This window comes from Anastrepha ludens, chromosome 3 (genome assembly GCF_028408465.1).
Source record: "Anastrepha ludens isolate Willacy chromosome 3, idAnaLude1.1, whole genome shotgun sequence".
In the NCBI taxonomy this organism is placed as follows: domain Eukaryota; kingdom Metazoa; phylum Arthropoda; class Insecta; order Diptera; family Tephritidae; genus Anastrepha; species Anastrepha ludens.
This window is the reverse complement of record NC_071499.1, coordinates 25,258,019-25,280,556: the sequence shown is the minus strand read 5'-3', so window position 1 is coordinate 25,280,556 and position 22,538 is coordinate 25,258,019. Positions and strand designations below refer to the sequence as shown.

The 22,538-nt window shown below is 38.9% G+C and overlaps 1 protein-coding gene across 4 annotated transcripts; it reads left to right on the top strand.

Moving 5' to 3' along the window:
* The first annotated feature begins 3,318 nt into the window (after positions 1-3,318).
* On the top strand, positions 3,319-21,701 carry LOC128857196 (serine protease persephone). Of its 4 annotated transcripts, XM_054092835.1 has the most exons (8): positions 3,319-3,450; positions 3,582-3,832; positions 13,239-13,553; positions 20,172-20,325; positions 20,404-20,468; positions 20,554-20,837; positions 20,902-21,085; positions 21,151-21,701. In XM_054092835.1, exons 3-8 carry the CDS (start codon positions 13,448-13,450, stop codon positions 21,486-21,488), a joined length of 1,131 nt encoding a protein of 376 aa, XP_053948810.1. In that variant the 5' UTR covers positions 3,319-3,450; positions 3,582-3,832; positions 13,239-13,447; the 3' UTR covers positions 21,489-21,701. The 4 variants fall into 4 exon arrangements, with proteins under 4 accessions (XP_053948810.1, XP_053948813.1, XP_053948811.1 ...); XM_054092838.1 differs by having other exon boundaries at positions 3,319-3,832; positions 20,175-20,325; XM_054092836.1 differs by having other exon boundaries at positions 3,319-3,875.
* Positions 21,702-22,538: the final 837 nt, after the last annotated feature.

Genomic DNA, 22,538 nt, shown 5'->3' with positions numbered 1-22,538 from the left:
GTGGCGCGCTTCTGCTCTTTCGATTCATCCGCGCTGTTTTGGTTGGTAATAGTTTTGACGTACCTCCACTCCTGCGTTGGGATGTCCGGATTGCAGACCCGGATGAGCTTCATAATCTCCACCGGGTCTTCGACGGTTGAAGGTAACCAAACCCTTGCTCGCGGCCTGGACGGAATATCCTTCCTGTCCACGACCACTAGCTTGGCATTTGGGTACACTTCTCCGACTTTGGAGATGGCCTCTTTGTACAGCTGAACCGATCTCTCATCGTCGCACGCTATTATTTTTATCTGGCCTTGGTGCCAGCCTAAGTCTTCGCACGCAGGCGGGGGGCCGGGGTTCTCCAGAATGACCTTCAGTGCCACTTTCGTTAGCTCGGCCTCGATCCATTTCCATTGGGCCTTAGGGATCATACCTTCAGGATGGTTCTCGTCCAGGACCCCTATGATAAAGCGGTCTTTTGCAACCTCCGCAAATGATCTTCTGGGCGTCACGCCCATTGGTTTGTGCCTTTTTGCGCTTGGCTTATTATCCTCCAAGGACCGCTGTCGTTTCGGAGCCGGTTGTACTGGTTTGAAGTCGGGGTTGAAATTAGGAATGATCGCTTTCGCTCTTTCAATCGCCTCTTTCAACTCCTGAGACAATTCACCTTCTTTTGGGTGAGTTTCGTGCACCCTCCTTAGGAGCCTGGCTGCATTTCTGCGATCCTGGTAGCTCGCTTTCGCTGGGTCTACCACCCTCACAAGCGGCCATCCTTCGGTACCGGAGTTAGCAGTAGCCGTGCTTCCGGTCGGGACCGTTTTTGGGGGCTGAATCACAGTTGACTGCCGGGCTAGTGCACCCCTACTTGTGCCTGGACCTGTGTCCAGCTCTGGTTGTGTGGCAACTGGCCTCTCTTTCGCTGAGGCTGTCGCTATGTGTTTCGATCGACTTATTTGGCCGATGGATGGAGTTCTCTTTGAGCTCGGTGCGACCGTTGCTCTTATTGCGGAACTGTTTGTTCCTGTCGGTCTTTTCGAAGGAGGACCGATCTCCTTTTTTTTATTAATTTTTGAAAAATCCGATTGCATTTTTGGACCCACGAGTGTCGGAGAAAGATGTCCGCCCGTGCATAGCTCCGAGCTACACGGGTAAGGCTAGTTATTACGGAGGGCGCCAGGTATCCGTAAGCTCCGTTCGAGACTTGGTTATTTGTTAGAAGGGCCCCAAGCCTGACAGATTCTCGGCACGGGTCGCATCACACCTTAATCCAGCCCTTCACCCCCGACCACGTTAAAAGCACTTTGGGTAGTGCTGTACTATTGAGGAGTATCGAGCCCAACCCATAGTACCCCTAACTTAGCTAAGTACCTCCTGTAAATAGGAAAATTGTGGTACTTATTACCAGCTGGCACCCTCGGGGAGGGTTCAGTGGAGGATTTTCGCCAGCCGGGGGAATGGTAACTGTTTTCCAAACGAGAGGAGATGGAACGGGAAACAGATTGGAGTTTTCAGTGACAGTCAGGCTGCACTGAAGGCCCTGGAGAATGCGAAACAAACCTCAAAGATTGTTCAAGAATGTAAGAAGAAGCTTAATTCTGTCGCAAGACAAAACAGGCTTGTACTTATATGGGTTCCAGGACTCTCCGGTGTTCAAGGAAACGAAATTGCCGACGAATTGGTCACCGTGGATCAGCGGTGCCCCACAGGAGCCAGAGCCAATAATCGGAATCATTTCCGCAGGAATCATGAATTGAAGCAGCGATTATGCAGGCAATCTACATAAAGAGCGATGGTCAGGTCTAGAACGATGCGGAACTACAAAGTGTTTTGTGACAAGTCCGAACAGAAAACTGTCAAACTTTCTACTAAAACTCGGAAGGAAAGACGTTCGGTTGATGGTCGGTATCATGACAGGACACAACCCATGGGGTCAGCATATGACCACGATTGGAATCATTGAGGACCGAATGTGCCTGTCATGCTTGAAGGAGGCGGATTGCACTGAGAATTTTCTCTGTGAGCGTCATGTCTTTGTTAGTGAAAGGCTACGAATTTTGGGTTCCAATGTCATGAGAATGAGTAATATTCGTTCTCTAAAACTGGAGAATATTTACAGATTTGCCAAAGAATCTGGAAAATTCTCACAGGACTAACTACCTCTGTCTCTGTCTCTGTCTCTATTATTTCATATCTCTTTCTCTGATACTTTTCTCCTTCCCTCCTAGACTATCTACTCCCTTTCCAGAGCTTTAAATACAAGGGCTTTTTACGCTGAGTGTTTTAGGAGCCACCAAATCTCCTGCTGTTCCTTGGCTCGACCTTGTCAAATTTCAAATCTCAATTTCAGAGGTCAAGAGCAAACAGTAGTAGTGAAGCAAAAACAAAAATGGAGTGTACTTTATTATTGTTTTGTTTCTGCAGAGTCTAAAGCTCTAAAGCGAAATTCGCAATTTCAAATTTGTCAGTGGTCAGTGCCAGTAAAAAGTAATCAGTTTGATAATTTATGGCACACTTAATACAGAATTATGACAAAGGTAAAATCAGGTCAGTTTTTTTTTCATCAAAATTTGAAAGCAACCGTTAAATGCAGATTTTCTTCTCAAGGCACAAATGTGTTTTTTATTCTTATAATTAACATGAAGGATGATATTTTTTCAGTCCTCTTTTCTGAATCTCTCACAACCGTCAACAACTCAGGCCCAGCGATGTTTTTCTTTTGTGGCAAAGGTTGAGAGACCATTTTATGCTAAAATATTTATGCTTATGTGTAAGGTGAATATTTTGAATTTAAACATCGAATAATAAATAAGATTTTTTAAATTATTATATCACGATATCAAAGAGATGCTACTGAGTGCTGAACCGAGTTGATATCGCGAGTGCATGCGCAAACTGTTAGTTGAGCGGAGCTTAAAAACTTGAAAGTGACTTCTGTTCTCAATTGAAATGAGCATTGCAGGCACCTATTTTCTCTCAAATTTATGTACGAGTATACAAATGAACTAACTGGCAGTGTGACATGTGATTTAAAAATAAACCAGCAAACCATGCATGGGTTAACTCTGGTATCTCACCTTTTTTGTTAGCACAGCAGCTCAGGCTGCTGGTGGAGAGGTACTCTTGACTTATTTCGTTTATCGCTCTCTGGTTACTTGTGTGTTTTAGTATTCATCGCTAATCTGACCATTGGTTGTAAGTCTCACATACAGCGTATTCTGGTCAAGTTTACCGCCGAAAGCGAAGAAAAAGAAGACTCAATAAACAACACGAGAGTAAGCTAGTCTCTGCAGCAGCAGCAAAACCAGAGCAATAAGTCGATATGATTTGGCTTGGCGGTTAGTTAGTTTTCATCCAGCTGTGACGCGTAATTGTATAGAACATAAACGAAACGGGTGAGCGCACGTCGCTTAAAAATTGTTTTTCGTGTTTTTTTTTTGGTGGTTTAATAAACACAATTTCTATATGAAAGTGAGATTTAAATAAGTAAAAGTTCTTCTGCGCACGAAAGCACATATTTACATACTTTTGTATTTGTGTATATATGTATGTAAATACTGAAGAATGATTTGGCGAAAAATTAAATGAAATTCTTAATATAGTTGAGATGAAATAATTTCGAATGTGCGAAAGTAATAACCGCGAAACCGGATGGACGACATGTTGAATTCGCTGGAAATAGACCGATTTACAAAAACGAAAATAAAACAGAACTAATCTGAATGTAAAGCGCTGAAAGTAGCAAAACAAAACGCAAAACGTAAAAACAAAAAACTAAGAAATAAAAACAAAGTCAGTGTCAGATAGTGCATCTATTGGTTGATAATGACCGAGCGATAAGACTAGCAACATAGTGAGTGAGACGTTGCCCTAATTATTGGAATATATGTTAATATGTATGTATGTATGTATGTATATATGTTAAAAAATAATATAAAGACACACCATAAATAAATCCCGCAGCGTTAAAAAAAAAGTGCTTTCAAAAGGTAAAGTCCCCTGAGGGAAATAATGAGGAAATCATTTAGACTTAGTTGGTGTATTTATATGAACATTAGGGCGGGCCATTTTTATGAATTCATTTTTCTCGACTTTCCAAGCAGATTCGGAAAGAAATTAGTAAAAATATATTTCCGATTTAATGTACAACTAATTAATTTCGTATTTTTTTGGTAAAAAAAAAATCATTTATTTAAGTATAAAGTGAAAAAATATTTTATTCAAAATATTGTTCATCGGAAGCGGCAACTTTTTCCCATCTTTGAGGCAATTTATGGATTCCATCACAAAAAACTTTTCATCTTTTGCGCCGAGAAAGTCTTCAAGCCATTTTTTAATACCTTCAACATTGATGAACCGTATTCCAGAAAGGTGATTCTGCATCGACCGAAACAGGTGGTAATCAGAAGGAACTATGTCTAGACTATAAGGCGAGTGAGATAGAATTTTCCATCCGTTATTTTTGAAATAATTTTTGACCGCTACTGCCACCAAATACAGAGCATCATTACCTTCAAACCATGAATATTCGGCTTTGGTATCGATTTGGCTGGTTGGCCTGGCTTCACATATGATCTTTTACGCTTTGGGTTGTCGTAATGAATCCACTTTTCATCGCCCGTGACAATGCGATGCAAAAACGATTTCTTTTTGTGGCGATTAACAGCATTTCAGACATGCAAAATCGTCTCTCAACGTCTCATATCTTTAATTCGTGCGGCACCCAATTTCCTTGTTTGTGAATGTATTCGCTTGCTTTTAGACGTTTAGAAATGGCTTGTTGAGTGACTTTCAATGATTTTCCAACTCCTTCATGAGTTTGGCATAGATCTTGATCGAGTAATGCCTCCAATTCTTCGCCTTCAAACTTTTTTGATGGACCTGATCGCTCTTTGTTTTCTGTCTCACCACTTTTAAATCGTGCAAACCACTGGTGACATACTCTAACCTCTGGATCATATTCAGGATAAGCTTCTGAGAGTAAACGATGTGCTTCTGTTGCACTTTTCTTTAAATTGAAGAACAGAAGCAAACCTCCCCGTCAATGCTGTTTTGTTGGAACGTAATTTGACATTGTGACTGCAATAAAAAAAAATTTGTGTGCTTACTAATATTCACAGTAACATATCATTTTTTGGCCTGCTTTAACATAGAATAGCTGTCATTGACTACATAAATAGATATGAGGTTAGTAACAAATACGAATTTAATTACAAAGATACAAGAATCTATAACCAAAATAATTGTAAATACGTTGTTAAAAGTAAAAAAAAATTATGATTAGAAAAAAAATTTTTAAATACAATAAATTTTAGATTTACATAAAAAATTACACATAATCATAATTAGAATACTAATACAGGGCCCGACATCTATCGTTACGGATTTGAACTAGGTATTATTTGAAGAATGGTAACACTTAGCTGTCATCTGATTTGACAGAAAATTAGTTTTATTCTTCCGCTGAACGAAAATGGTTGTGTATACGCTCAAATAACGCTGGGAAATATTGCGACATTACTTTGAAAATCATGGTAATGTTGCAGAATGTGTACGAAAATTACGTACGGCAATGGGAAGAAGAAAAGCACCAAATGAAGCGTATGTGCGTTACTTTGCGAAAAAAGTAAGAGAAACTGGGTTGCTTATTGACAAACCAACGCGTGACCGACCAAAAACCGTTCGTACACCCGAAAATATTGCTGCTGTGGCCGAGAGTGTTCGTGAATCACCAGGAACATCAGCTCACCGTCGTTCTCAACAATTGGACATTTCGGAGACATCATTGAGACGAATTTTGCGTAAAGACCTTGGTATGACGCCGTACAAAGTCCAATTGGTTCGCTGAGGGAGCCATATGAATGAAGTTGTGTTCCATCATTAACCGGAAGGATTGTACTTCAAAATAAAAAAAACAGTTTGGAAAAATATTGAGTAGTTTCTTTTTTATAGCGTTTTTAATTCCCTAAAGTTATATGGCGGACCCTTTACATAATCACATTCTATTAGAATACTAAAAAATTACATACAATTTGTTTTTTTTTATCGCCCTCGTGAGCTTCTTTAAATAGAAATTACTAGGTTGTTCAATACATTTTGCGTTGCTACCAGCCTAAACCTTCTTTTTTCCTTATGTTGGTACACTCTTCACATCGACGGGTCCCCGTATTTTCTATACTGGAAAAAATCAAGTGTCGTGCAGTGATTGAATTTCTATTTGTTGAAGGTTTAAAAGCAAAGGAAATTTATGAACAAGCATTGAATGTGTATAAAGACCTTTCGCCATCAATTAGTGCAGTAGAAAGATGGGTTGCTGAATTTACACTTTGCCGTACAAACCTTGAAGACGATTCACGTCAAGGATGATCCAAGTCAAAAAACAGCATCATAAATCTTAGAAAAAAAAATACATGACAAAGTATTGGAAAATCGTTGAGTGACTAAAAGAGATTTAGTAGAAGTCTTAGGAATCTCATTGGGCAGTGCAAGCAATATTTGGTTTGCAGTATTGGGTGTCAGAAAGCAGTGCGCGCAATGGGTGCCGCATTCGCTAACAATGGAACAGAAACATATTCGAATGCGATATTCTCAGCAATATTTGGAGCGTTTTCGAAAAGATAAAGTGGAATTTGTGCGTCGATTCATCACTATAGATGAGACTTGGGTCTATCATCATAATCTTATATCAAAATAAGGAGCCAAAGAGTAGTGTGAACTTGATTATTCGGCTCCCTAGCGAGTTTGTGTCCAGAAATCGGCCAAGAAGTTGTTAGCATCAGTTTTTTGCGTTGCGAAAGGAATTTTGTTCGTGATTTACTTGTAAATTGGTAATACAATAAACTCTGAATATTATTTGAACCTTTTAGACCAGCTGAAGAAAAAATTTCGAGAAAAGGCCCACGAAAAAAGTTCTCTTTCATCAGGACAATGAAAGCCGTGTCACAAGGGCATTTTGACAATGGCAAAAATCGATGAATCAAAGTCCGAATTGTTGGAGCAACCACCGTATTCACCAAATTTAGCCTCCAGGGACTTACATTTGTTTCCAGACTTAAAACAAATTCATGTGTGGAAAGTGTTTTTCATCAAATGAATAGTTCATAATTGCTGTGTAAGCGTATTGTGCAGTCCTTCCAAATTCTCACTTCACTGATGGAATTCATAACTTGAAATCTCGTTGGAACAGGTGTATGGATGTTCAGGGAGACTATACGGAATAATAAAGTGCATTTCAACTCATAAAATAGTGTATTTCTTATCAAACTGCAAAATTTATTGAACTACCTAGTAGATCAAAAATAGATTCTTCTTCAAAAAATCTTTAAGTAAAAGTTTTTATTAAAAAAATAACATTCACATTAAATAATATTTGTCAATATTAATCTTCAAATTAAATTCGTCTTAATTCTTTTAAAATTTTATGGGCTCCAAATGAATGCAAAATCTGAATCTGCTAGAAAAAAAATTTACCCACCATTGTACATACAGCTGTGAACATGAAAATAGCGGTGCCCTCAAAAATTATTTTGATGTCATTTATTTGTTTTTCCTATAAATCATACAAAAAAAATTTCAATACCTAATATCTACGAAGGGTGAAGGGATTTCAGATGAGTATAGTTTATCTGAATAAATCTGGTAACTACCTAAATAACGGTTCATTATTGGCGTCATAACGTTTTTAAGCACAACAGTGACTTCAGTTTTCTCATGTTATACAAGGAATATTAATAAAATGTTGCACAGATTTAGATGAAAGGGCGCTGGTCGCACAAATGCATTCCCAACCTAAAGCTTTGGCTAACGAGGCCACATGGAGGCCAAATGGACTTTTATCTGACCCATTTTTTGAGTGGACATGGATGCTTTCAAGCATATTTATACAGATTTAACTACGACGACAGTCCCTATTGCGACTACTGCGACATATTTTTCACATGCTCGCTCTTCCGTTTTGCCACAGAAACCTTTGGAGAACCTCCTTCGCCGGAAACATTCGTGCATCATATGCTGCGTTCGAAGGTGAAGTAGAATGAGGCATGCGACTTAATGGCGCAGATTATGAAAGAGATGAGATGTCTGGAAAGACTGCAACACAGCAGCGGCGGCTAATCGCCTACCCTTTCCGCGAAGTAATACTTGACGGTAGTCCCACGGGGAGAGGAGATGGAAATAAACAGGATCAGCCTGATTTCAGAAGGCCACTTGTGGGTAACGCGCTAACACAACGCCTATGGAATGTAAAAAAAACAGAGAAATACAAAATACTACTTGATGTTCAGCAAAAATGATTTCAAATGCCATCAAATTTTTGGAACAGCCGTAAAAAAGAGGAGGAAAACGAAAAATTTCCCTGCAAGACGATCGCTCAATTGTGAACTGCTATATAGAGAATCTCATGAAGTCGGCCATACAAATTAAAAAAGAGGTGAACTTAAATGTTTCTGACATGACGGCACATGTAAGACTACTGGAAGCTAGGTAAACAGCTCGCATCACCGCCAAACGCGATTCAGGACCGCAGCAACGGCACAAATTACCGCAAGGCAATACCATTAAATCCCACGCCGTAATGGATAGCACTTTATAGCACGCGCAAGCACTAGCCAGTAAACGGAAATAAGCGCCAAAAAGTAAGCATAAAAAAAAACGCCAAAAAATTGGGACCAAAAAACGTCCCAAACAGTAAGCACCAAGGAAATATAACGCCAAAAAGTAGGCACCAAAAATTTATTCCCTACAAGTTTGCAACAACAAACAAGCGCCAAAAAGTAGGCAGTGTTATTTCTCACTAGAAATTAGCAACCTCAAAGAAAAACTCAGGAAAATAGCCTAAAGTGTGTCTAAGATATATATAAGGTATAGCTCTCTCTCTCCTTTTCCTCTACGTTACATCTTTTTTCTCTCTCGCGGAACAAAAATGCCAAAAACGTTGCATGGCCTTGAAATTTTACTCTGCATTCTCGCTCGTCCATCGTTTCACTTTAAAAATTGGGAAAATCAACTAAATATTAGTTAAAGCTTTGAATCTGCAAACTTTGTGAATATAGATTTTTTTTAATTTTTTTATAAACTCGGTTAGAATGCGTTCTTTAAATGACCACTGCTATTTTCATGTTAACCCCTAATTTCGATCTTTTGTTAAAAAAAGCTTTGTTTTTCAATATAGAATTGATGTATAGTTCAGTTCAGTTCAGTTAAAGAATAGAAAAATATTTCAAAACAACAAAAAAAAAGGTCCAATCACAAACCTTTTTTGAAAAAAAAATCTAATATTATTTTTGTACTGCTATTTTCTTGTTCGTGACTGTACATACAAATGTAGCTCGTTTCAAATACCATATACCAAATACCATATTTTATATTCTTTACAAACAGGAACCGGAATTGTTATAAAAAAAAACGATACAAAAAAAATTTATTCAAAAATTACTTTCTTCGAATTGGGCTCTAAAGAGTGGAATACAACAGCCCCTGCGCTTAATCCAATACTGTGAATACATTTTTCGTTTGAACCAAAACGTCATTCCCTGATATTTTATGCTTCAACTACAAAGTAAAAAGTCAGTGAAGGTTTTATCCCTGTTTTTGTTGTTTTTTTTTTGTGCAAGAGAACATTGGCCGAAAGCTTTGTGTGATGGTACTTAATGAGTAATGCAATACAAAATCTACGGAATGTGCTTTTAGTTTTTTACTGATACCGCTCATACTACAGATTTAAATATGTAAAAAATAAAGAATTCAAGCGATTTTGCTCCAATTGTTTCTTTTTTTTCATTTTCATTAGCGTTCGATGACATTTTGTGTGGATTATAATTACGGGCTAATGAGGGTAGCCGTAGCCGTAGCCGAATGGGTTGTTGCGTGACTTCTATTCGGGATTACGTAGGTTTTTCGGCCAAAATATTAATTAAGGAGGTCTTATGATGGATAAAGTTGAAATCAAAGCAATCAAGCTGCGAAAGGCAACACTTACAGTGTTTTAGATGTATGTACTTACATATGTACGTACGCCGTAGGACTTCCGTGAACTTGACCTCGACTCGATTAACTTGTTTTTGTTATCAAAAATGCACACATCTACCAGATTCGCTGCTCTCTACTATTAGGCTCTAGCTTTTGCCCTCAAAGAGTACTGCCTTACTTTATAAGTTCCTTACTGTTACCGTACTATTCTGTGGAGCAGAATGGGAAGCAAGATTCTGTGGAAGATTTATGAATTTTTGGGCCTTGGTGACGTTAAATGTCGTAGGCGATGTAATTAATGATGAGTAAGCGGTGTGAGCTTTACAGATATACAAACATTCCAGCCTGAAAAGTATGCGAAGTAGTATTTACTTAGATGGTGAGGTTATGCCTCACTTGATCTTCCCAACGGAGATTGAGTGTTCCTCTTCGTTGTCGTCCAGCAGTGGGTACCCTCTCGAAAGACTGCTTTTTCGCTCATCCTCGAGATATGGCCAAGCCAGCGCAGCCGCTGTATTTTAATACGCTTCACTGTGTCCACATCTCGGTATAGGTAATACAGCTCGCTGTTCCATGGGATACGGAACTCATTCTCGCCTACGCGAAGAGGAACACACATTTTTCGGAGAATTTTTCTCTCGAACGCTCCCAGTGCTCACGCATCAGTTCCTGTCATCGTCCAAACTTCTCCGCCATATACAAGGACGGGGATGATTAGATGATTAGGATTTTGTACAACGTTGTTTTCGTTTTTCAGGAGAGGGCTCTACTTCTCTATTGTCTACTAAGCCCAAAGTAACACCTGTTGGCAAGAGTTATCCGTCGTTTCATCTCTAGGCCGACGTCGTTCTGGCTGTTAACACTGGTTCATAAATAAACAAAGTCCTTCACCACTTCAAATTTGTGATTGCTAACAGTGACGTGTTGTCCAAGACGCGAGGACTCTTTGTATGTTGACAGCAGGTACTTGTTTCTTTTTTCTCGTTCACTGTAAGACCCACTTTTTCTGCTTCCTTCTCCAGACTGGAATACGCTGAACATACGGCGCGATTGTTCCGGCCGACACTTTTGTAGTAAATATTGCCAAAGCGGTTTAACTCAGCAGGACATATAATTTTTTCTAGTAGGGGATTAAAGAAATCGCACGAAGAGGAATCGCCTTGTCTTAAACCTCCTTTGATATCGAACAGCTCGGAGAAGTTCTTCCTGATCCTGACGGAGCTTACCGTAGCTCTCGACGTCATTTTACACAGCCGTATAAGTTGTGCGGGGATACCAAAGTCAGACATAACGGCATAGAGGCCAGTCATGTTTGTGCTATCGAAAGAAGCTTTGGAATCGATGAAGAGGTGGAGTGTGTCGATTTGTCGATGCGAAGTAGTACCTGCTCGAAACTCTTTTCGCTATTCCAGAAGCTGGCCGCTGACAGATAGATTAACACGAATACCTGCAAATTAACTAAACAAACGTGGCCCAATTTGAAGTAAACCAGAACTGATGAGTTGTTAAGAAAGCTACGAGCAGACATAGTCGTATTCAGAATTATGTCCACAATAACCGCCCACTGACTTTTGGGAGACCACGCCAGGAAGATGGGATGGGTGCAACGATAGATGTAACACAGAAGCTGCAATCAATAAGAATCTAAGGAAATTGTCTTCCACTAACTGTATGAGTGCTCAAGTCTGGGTGCTCTATGAATGCTGGTGGAATTATCGATGATTAACTTGAAAGAAATTGCAGAAAAAAAAAATAAACGACATAGGCAGCTTCAGAGACAAATGAAGGTGGCTCGACTAGTAAAAAGTAGAGGCTCAAGAAGTGGTGTATCAAAATGGCATCTTTTGTGCTAAATGGGTCTTGGCTGTATCACTTAGAGAAGACCTCCACAACTACTACCAGTACCTGCTGGTGATACCTGAAACGAAAATGGAGAAGGACTTGGCTTCCTTAGTGGCGGTTGGCACGAGGAAGAAAATCGCTGAGGTGGCTACTGTGGAAATAAAGAAATAGAAGAATACAACCAGCGCTAATGAACAAAAATAACAGAAAATCGGGCATTCAATATTGAACGAATCTACTTAAAAAAATATAAAATAAATTCCGAAATTTTCATAATAAGCTGCACAATTTTGCATTAGATGGAGAATTTCCATGAGGTCCAAATAAATTGCGACCGATTAGAAACCATACAAATATTAAAGGGTTCTCCAATAAGAGGTGTTATTGGAGGTCTTTTCCCGTAAAATACCAATGGATTCGTTGCTTGTGTGACACGTAGCGCCGTCTTGTTGAAAATAAACGTTGTCCAGATCAATACCATCCAATTCCGACCATAAAAAATTGTTAACCATCTTGCGATAGCGCAATCCATTCACCGTAACTGTTGCTCCAGCTTCATTTTCGAAAAAGTAAGGTCCAATGACTTCGCCGCACCAAACAGTCACATGTTGACGATAGAGAGGCTTTTTAACAATAATTCTTGGATTTTATGAGCCCCAGATCCGACAATTTTGCGCTTGTTGACGAAGCCACCGAGGTGGAAATGGGCCTCATCACTCAAGATGATTTTTTGATGATGGAATTCCGGATGCATTTCACCCAATCATTTCGGATCATTTTAATTCATTTCAACGACCCAATCAGCAAAGACACGACGTTGTTGATGATCGGCCAGCTTGAGTTCTTATTTTAATGGGACTTTATAAGCCTTAAGACCCAAATTTTTATGCAAAATACGGTGTAATGACATTTGAGGAATGCCGAATTCCAAAGAATGCGGAGGAATGGACAAACCTGGGCTTTCTTCAACCTTTTCGACTACAACAGCAATCTTTTCGGCTGTTCTTGAGCGACGTGCACGGGTTTTATTCTTCACATCACTAACTTGTCCCAACAGCTCGAGTTCTTTTACCAATTTCTGTATTGCGCCCGACAAGGTGCTTCACGTTGACCCAAAAATGTTCGAGTTTTACGAACCGCTCTCCTCCTCTCTTTAATAATTTCAATGCGTTGCTTAGGCGTGTATCGTTCCATTTTTATTAAAGGCGTAGTTTCTACTTGTCAAATATCAAAAAATGACATCTTCAAAAGTGACATCTACCGAAATAGCGGGCTATTCAAAATAACACCTGTTATTGGAAAACCCTTTAGTTTGTCATACGAAAAACCTTGTTTAATCTGAGAAACTTCTTAATTTTGTTGTATTTGTATTTATTATTGTATTTTCTTATAAAACCGGAACAGGGAAAATGTGCTTACTAATATTTACAATATTACATATTTACTTGCAGACTCTTTTTTACGGTTCAACGACTCCACTTCGCCTGAGGTGTGCAATTAATATCACACACACACACACGCACAATTGCATGCGACAAATTCGCTTGACAACACTTACAAACACGCGTATGCACATACCTCTGTGCACCTCAATAATTATTTTTTACATGCAAACTGATTGCTTTTAATTGCTAAGAACAAACATCAAAAACTCAGTTAAATGTGTTCCAGATATATTAAAATGGAAAAAAGCGATCACTACCCGATGCTGCTACTGATTGGGAGCCTATTTGCATTGCTGGGCATCACGAAAGCTCAAATGGAGGGTAAATAAATATAGAAAATGAAATTTATTATTCATAGAATGCAAATATATTTTACTTAATTTTATTTTAATGGGGTGACAGGTACTTAGGTACATGTAGATGCTTGTTGTTGTAGCAGCATTACTAGTCCCAAATTAAATCGATGCAGGTATTAGATTATTCTTTAGGCACGAAAAAATGTTGCTTTGATTAAAATATTTTCTACTTTCCGGTTACTGGCTACTGGCAATAGTTAGTTATATTCAATTTTCATTTATTTATTTAATAATTAATTACAGATATTTACATGAAGTAATTTCATGATAATCCGGGCCACATAAGTTTAAATATTTCCTGAAAGTTTATTTTTTAACACAAAACAAGCGCCCATTTCTCTACTATCTGCAGTAGTTATCGACACGAATACTTTTAGAACTGGATCATATGAAGTATATGGGGCAGGCTATCACGTAGCCGCTGGTGCCCTTCGATCTGCATTCGCTGAACTAAGGTGATGTATCCATGAAGCTCATATGAAGCTCAACACTGCAGATTTACCAACAGTAGCTTTGAAAATATCAAATTGATTTTAGAAAGCGTCAATTCAATTTTAGAAAGGCCCATATGAACTTTAGAATAGTCAAATGATCTGTAGAAAGTGTCAAGTGTTCTTTAGAAGGCATCAAATTAAGTTTAGAAAGCATCAAATGTGATTGGGATATGTCAAATGTAATTCAGAAAGCCACAAATGTATTTTAGAAAGTATCTACTCGATTTGAGAAAGTATCGTATGCACTTCAGAATAGTCAAATGCTCTTTAGAAAGCGTAAAATATAATTTAGAAGGCAACAAATGTAATTTAGAAAGCATTAATAATTATCAAATATTCTTTAAAAGACGTCAAATGTAATATAGAAAACAAGAAATGTATTTTCGAATTCGTCAATTCGATTTAAAAAAGTATTGTATGTATTTTAAAAATAGTCAAATATTATTTAGAAAGCATCACTTCGATTCTAGAAAATATCATATGTACTTTAGAATAATACAATTTTCTCAAGAAGGCGTGAAATGTAATTTCGAGGATGCCAAATTAGTTTTAGAAAGCTTCAATTCGATTTTAGAAAGTGTCATATGTAGTTTAGAATAGCCAAATGGTTTTTAGATAGTGTCAAATGTTCTTTAGAAGTCGTCAAATATAGTTTAGAAAGCATCAATTGTAATTGAGATATGCCAAATATATTTTAGAAAGCTTCAATTCGATTTTAGAAAGTATCGTATGTACTTCAGAATAGTCAAATGCTCTTTAGAAAGCGTAAAATAGAATTTAGAAAGTAACAAATGTAATTTAGTAAGCAGTATTTCGATTTTATAAAGTGTAATATGGGCTTAAGAATAATGAAATATTCTTTAAAAGACGTCAAAAGTATTGTAGAAGATGTGAAATGTAATTTAGAAAGGAAAAAATGTTTTTTAGAAAGCGTCTATTTGCTTCTATGTGAACTCTAGAACAGTGAAATGATCTGCAGAAAGTGCCAAGTGTTCCTTAGAACAGTGAAATGATCTGCAGAAGGTGCCAAGTGTTCCTTAGAAGGCGTCAAATATAGTTTAGAAAGCATAAAATGAAATTTGGATATGTGAAATGTAATTTAGAAAGCAACAAATGTATTTAAGAAAGCGTCTATTCGATTTTATAAAGTATAATATGATCTTAAGAATAATGAAATATTCTTTAAAAGACGTCAAAAGTAATTTAGAAGATGCCAAATGTAATTTAGAAAGCAAGAAATGTATTTTAGAAAGCGTTTACTTGATTTTAAAAAGTTTCGTATGTATTTTAGAATAGTCAAAAGTTATTTAGAACGCATCATATGTTATTTAGAAAGCGTCACTTCGATTCTAGAAAATGTCATATGTGATTTAGAATAAAACAATTTTCTTAAGAAGGCGTGAAATGTAACTTGAGGATGCCAAATTCATTTTAGAAAGCGTCAATTGAATTTTAGAAAGCATCACATGGACGTTAGAATAATCAAATATTTTTAAGAAGACCTGAAATGTAATGCAAAAGATGTAATGTGTAATTTAGAAAGCAAGAAATATATTTTAGAAAGCGTCAACTCGATTTCAGAAAATACCATACGAACTTTAGAATAGTCAAATGATCTGCAGAAAGTGCCAAATGTTAGAAGGCGTCAAATATAATTCAGAAAGCATAAAATGAAATTTGGATATGTGAAATGTAATTTAGAAAGCAAGAAATGTACTTAAGAAAGCGTCTATTCGATTTTATAAAGTATCGTGTGTACTTTAGAATAGCCAAATGCTGTTTAGAAAGTGTCAAATGTTCTTTAGAAAGTGTAAAATATAATTTAGAAGGCAAAAAATGTGTTTAAGAAAGCAGTATTTCGATTTTCTAAAGTATAATATGGACTTAAGAATAATGAAATATTCTTTAAAAGACGTCAAATGTAATTTAGAAACCAAGAAATGTATTTTAGAAAGCGTTTATTCGATTTTAACAAGTATCGCATACAATTTAGAATAGTCAAATGTTGTTTACAAGGCAACAAGTGTATTTAAGAAAGCAATATTTTGATTTTCCAAAGTATAATATGGACTTAAGAATAATCAAACATTCTTAAGAAGACGTCAAAAGGAAAGTTTAGAAGATGTCAAATGCAATTCCGAAAGCAACAAATGTATTGTAGCACGCGCCAAAAAAACTATACTGATTTTCGCGCTCAGCGACCGATTTCACATAGGAATTGGATGGGTTGCTGCTTGGCGAAAAAGTTAATTAATAATTTGTAAACCAGTGTAGCCCTCCTACTTACTTTCTCCTTATAGGCTAGCTATCTCAAAACACCGCTTCAACAGATTTGATTCTTGTTTGCTCTTGTTTTTCTGTCCTTCGAGGGTGCGGTAAGGCTAGTTTGGGACAGATTAAGTTTAGAAGACATACATACATACGAGGTGTGTTCAAAAAGTATCGGGAATTTTGAATTTTCGCAGGTTACGTATATTCGAATCTCGATTTTTTTGTGGCGATCTGTTGGTACTCATGTCTCTCACTCATGCCGACGAGTTCGGCCATTTTGAATGTTCAGTTAATTGTTGACAGCTGCTTTGCTTGCACGTGTTTCGGCTCGTCTTCGGTTTGTACCTATTCAAAAAGATGCATCAAAGAACCTGTATCAAGTTTTGTGTGAAAAATGAAATTAAGTGCGCGGATGCATTCCGAATGTTGACTGTGTCATACGGAGAAGCTACTTTGGACCAAAGCAACGTTCATCGGTGGTACAAAATCTTCTCAGAAGGCCAAGAAGATGTGAACGACGAAAAGCGTGCTGGCGTGCCGGACGCCCGAGCACTTCAACAACAGACGAATATATTGATGAAGAGAAGAAAATGGTATTGGCCAATCGTTGAATCACCGTTAGAGAAGTTGCTGAGGACCTTGACATATCCATTGGCTCTTCCCATTCGATTTGCGATTTTTTTAATGATTTGGGCATGAGACGGGTCGCCGCAAAATTCGTACCAAAACTGCTCAATTTCGACCAAAAGTAGCATCGCATGAGCATTGCTAATGAGATATTGGACTCTGTCCGCGGTGACCCAAATTTGCTCCAAAGAGTCATAACTGATGACGAATCGTGGGTTTATGCTTATGACGTGGAAACCAAAGCTCAATCATCTCATTGGAAGCCGCCGCACGAACCAAGACCGAAAAAAGCGCGCCAAGTTCGGTCGAATGTAAATGTTTTGTTTACCGTTTTCTTCGATTGCAGGGTTAAAGACGGCATCGAAGGAGGAGCTGAATAAGATAAAAAAAAATGATTTTTTGAAGTGCTTCGAAGATTGGAAAAAAAGATGGCACAAGTGCATAACATCTCATGTGGACTACTTTGAAGGCGACAAAATAGATATTAATGAATAAATAAATAATTTTTGAAAAAACACAAAATTCGCTATACTTTTTTAATACACCTCGTACACCAATGCGTTATGCTTGGATATAAATTGGGTATAGATTCCTTATGATACCAGAAGCTTAGGAGGGAATTAAAATTGTTTTAAAAGGAAGGAAAATATGAGAGAAAGTGAATGCGATCCTCCCTTGACAGAGAGATACTGCGGCACATCATCTTCTGGTAGTTATCTAGAGCATACAATCAAAGGAGTCCCGAAAGCTCTTTGCTAAAATTTCTGCAAAACGAATATACTTTAACCCTTCCACCAAACTTAGGTGGGCGCTTTCTGGATGGACTGAATATTCTTAGGAAACTAGCAATTTTTACTACTTTTCAACATCGATTTTTCTTTAGTATTCAATGAGAAAATTTTCTCCTATTAAGCTCAATCGAATGTATGCTCAATATTAAAGAAGGGTCTTCTATTACATTCATCTTTATCTCTAAGCACTGGATCACTTCACTCATGGGTCAGTGAAGAACGCAGCAAACTGTGTGTCCTCATGTGAACTGCAGGGCTGCCCATCTACTAGTCCCTACAAAAGTTTCTCGCAGTTAGTAGGCAAAACGTGATGATTAGCAAGCATTAGATTGGGGATAAAGTTCGGAGCGTTTTTACCAAATACCTTTATTTAAACAAAAAATAATAACTATATCAATAAGTTTATAACTTATATATTCGCCGTTGCTGTTTACAACCTCTGCCCACCTCTCGACCAATTTGTTGATGCCGTTTCGCCAAAAATCGCCTGGTCTAGAATTAAAGAAGTTGTTGAGCCAATTTTTAAGGACCTCTTAATTATCGAAGGTAACGCCCCTCATATAGTGCGACAGGGAGCGGAAAAGATGGTAATTGGTCCGTGCAAGGTTCGGAGAATATGGCGGATGCTGAGGGACTTCCATTCAAGCTCTTGGAATGCGGCTTTGACGACTTGTGCAGCATGTTGATCACATCTTTTCACGCGGTGCAGCCGGGCAATGTAGAGCTCCTTGTTGACCGTGGCATTATTTTCAAGCATTTCCCAGTGCATCCTGCCCCCTCAGATGCACCGAACACATATCATGATCTTCTTTGGATAAAGATCCGGCTTGACTTTCGGGCTTGGCGTGTCTCCTGGAGCCATTCACCCCTTTCTTTGCTTCATATTGATGTTTAGACACCATTTTTGATCTCCCGTGACGATTCGGTACAAAAAGCACTGTTTATGAACGCGACTTGCTCGTGAGGCTCCCAAGCTCGCAAACTTCCAAATCTCTCGGTAAATCTCATTGAATGAAGGTGATTGAGGATCGTTTTGTGATTGCAGTTCATTTTTTTCTCCAATTCACGACTGGTTTGGCAAACGTTCTCCTTCAAAAGTGATGCTCTTCATCGAATTCGGAAGGCCTTCCGCTGCGGTATGTGTCAGCGACGTCAAAGACACGATTTTTGAACTTTTCAAACCATTTCCGTGTTGAAGACTTGCCTATTACACCGTCTCCATACACGTCGCAAATGCCCAGGGCTGTTCTGACAGTTTTTTGACCTCGATGAAAAGCAAAGATGATGTCGAAATGCTGACTATTGCATCCGAGGTATTCCATTTCTAAGCCTCAAAACTAATAAAGAATTTAATAACTCAAGAATATAATTAACATAGTTTTGTAGAGCAGAAGGAGTTCTATCGAATGAGCACTTACCCTTTTCCAAACAGCAAAAAAATCGTTGCAAAATAAAATAAAATATAACAACGCTATGAACTTATTCCCTAACCCAATAGTTTCGGTTGGGTTGTTAGGGAAGAGATCACCCCAGCACACACCTGCTGAAAGTCGAGCAACCTCCAAGACACATCAGAAGCTAGCTTCTGGACATGAAAGACAACGCTCAGCAATAAATACGCCAACTGCGGTACATAACGGACAATAAACCACATAAATCATTGGCAGCGGCGATAAATTAAACTCCAATGCGGGCAAAGAGCTTAAGCTGTCTTGTGAAATCAGCATAGTACTGACACGACTGTGCACTGTATATTGTGGCAAGTTAAACTCATACTTCTCCAGGAGAGACTACACGCACCGAACGTATGCTCTGTAAATAAAGAAGAATCGCATGATACTAACCACCGCTTCTCAAGACAACGTAAATCAGCTCATCTAACTTCCCTGCCTTTGTGATCCGATACTAACCACCGCTTCTCAAGACGTCGCAAATCAGCTCATCTAACTTCCCTGCCTTTGTGATCCGATACTAACCACCGCTTCTCAAGACGACACAAATCAGCTCATCTAACTTCCCTGCCTTTGTGATCCGACCCCGTCGAAGTAGTGAGTTTTCAGCGTGCACCGTTAGATGAATTAATGACAATACATTTAGTGGGAGACTAATCTGGGCAGGGTTTAGTAATACTCCTACAATAACAAAGACCATTTGTGTTGCTCCAGCGATCGCCGTAGCCAAATGGGTTGTAGGGAGTGCGTAGGTTCGAATCACCGTGCACGAAACAGCCAAATGATAGAAAAAGTGTTTTCTAATAGCAGTCGCCCTTCGACTGGCAACGGGCAACCGCCGAGTGTATTTCCGCCATGAAGAAGCTCCTCATAAAAAATATTTGATATTATCTAATATTACTTATTTTTATTATAGACGTATTCGTATTGAAATCTATTCTCGATTTAGTAGGTGATCCATGTCAGATAAAAGGTAATAAGGGTGTCTGCACTGAGTCAAGCAAATGTCTGGATCTGCCTTTGCTTATGAACCAACTGGGCTTGAAAACACGCGATGTAAGCCGCTGCGGCTTCACTCCATACGAGGAAATTATTTGTTGTCCGTAAGTGAATCCAAAACACAAACCATCTCAGGGCCAATGTATGTACTTCCTTTAGAATGCTTCCTTCGAATTTTGCAGAAATGCGCCGAACACACCTTCTACAACTATCAGAACACGCTCAGATGAACGCCCAGCCGTAAAAGGTGAGTCTACCAAATAACACATGGCTACAATCATTTGAATGTTCTCTAATAAATTATGATTGGATCATCTCTCCCACACGACTAGCCTGCGCTGAAATTGACGCTGAGCTGCAGCCTCTGCTCACACCGCACATTCTGGGCGGCACACCCGTTGAACTCGGTGAATACCCGCACATGGTGGCGATCGGGCTGAGCACTACGGACGATGATGTCGAATACAATTGCGGTGGTACTTTGATTGCGAAACGCTTCGTTTTGACGGCGGCCCATTGTCTGGTGACGCGTCAGAAACCGGTAACGGCGCGTATGGGTGTGGTGAATTTCACCGACACCGAACAAATGCGAGACGTTGTCGAGATCCCAATCAAGGTAATTATACTTACATAGTGCGCCTGAGCTAACATTTACGTACTTACCACCCATTTTGCTTTAGAAAATTCACATACACCCGGAATACTCCAGCGCTAGTGTTTACAATGATGTTGGATTGCTTGAATTGGCATCGGATGTTGTTTATACCACCAATGTTTATCCGACGTGTCTTTACACTGAACCCGAAGATCCACCAGCCAGCTCTGTGCTCTATGTCTCTGGCTGGGGTGTGATAAATAAGAGAAGTATGCTTGCGCTCAGAGCTTTTTTTTTTTGATTTTTTTACAACTTTTTCCATATCTGCTTTCAGCGCGTGAGAAGTCCAATGTTTTGCTTAAGGCTCGACAGACCATCGTCGAAAACAACAGATGCAATGAAAGTTTCGTAGACAACGGCTTGACGCGTAGAATCAGTGTTGGTATTATCGACAGTCAGATGTGTGCCCACGATCCTGGCCTAACAAAGGATGCATGTCAAGGCGATTCGGGTGGCCCACTGATTTTGGTGGTGGACGAAGCGTTGAGCAAATTTCGTGTGGTTGGTGTGATTTCGGCTGGTTTCAGTTGTGGCAGCTCAACTCCTGGTCTTTATACGCGTGTGAGCGCGTTTCTGGACTACATCGAGAGCGTCGTTTGGCCAAGTGGATAAATTTATTGCCGTTTTATTTTGTTGACATTTTTTTGTAAAAAAAAAAATCGGAAAATATTGTAAATGATAAAGTCTCGAATTGCCACTAATTTTCAACGCCAATTTCGTACATAAAGAACTGAATTGTTAATTAACATAATAACCATAATTTAATTATGTTTAAAAAAATTTGAATGCAAATAAAAATACGAGTTTTAAGTAGAAAATCTATAATTTATTACCAGGTTTATTCCTACGAAGTGAGACTTTCAGCTATTAGCCCATAGATGCCCCAAATGTCTTGTTTTTTTTATCTGCCATCTGTCAACAATATTCAGTTCATTGTATGTTACGTTTCATACAACAATGCATTTTGGTCGCTCTTAAAAATGTCGAATTTCGTGCCTTCAAACTACGATTTGCCGACATCGTGAAACGACTTGTGAAATGCTGCTCTCCCGGTTCAAAAGGAATTTTTTTTTGCATTGAATCGTTACGGGTGATGAAAAATGGGTGTATTTCTCCAATCCCATGCGTAAACGATCGTATGGTCTGCCGGGCCACAAGCCAAAACCAACGGCCAAACCAAATCGCTTCGGCCGCAAGGCAATGCTGTGAGTTTTCTGGGATCAGCGTGGTATGATTTGGTACGAGCTATTAAAACCAGGTAAAACAATTGACGGTGCACGCTACCAACGACAATTGGCCGATTTGAACAGCGCTACACACCGAAAACGCCCAGAATACGCCGATCGGCGTCACAAAGTAATTTTTCTTGATGAAAATGCACCGCCACATCGAACAACAGCGACCCGGGAATTGGTAGAGACGTACCCGGGAATTGGTGAAGACGTACGATTGGGAACCACTGATGCATGCGGCTTACTCACCAGATTTGGCGCCTTCCGATTATCACTTGTTTTCATCGATGGGCCACGCACTTTCTGAGCAGCGCTTCAATTCTCACGAAGAAGCCAAAAAATGGCTCGATGATTGGTTTGCGGCCAAAGACGGCCAATTTTTTTAGCGCGGCATCCACAAATTGCCTGAGAGATGGGGAAAATGTGTCGC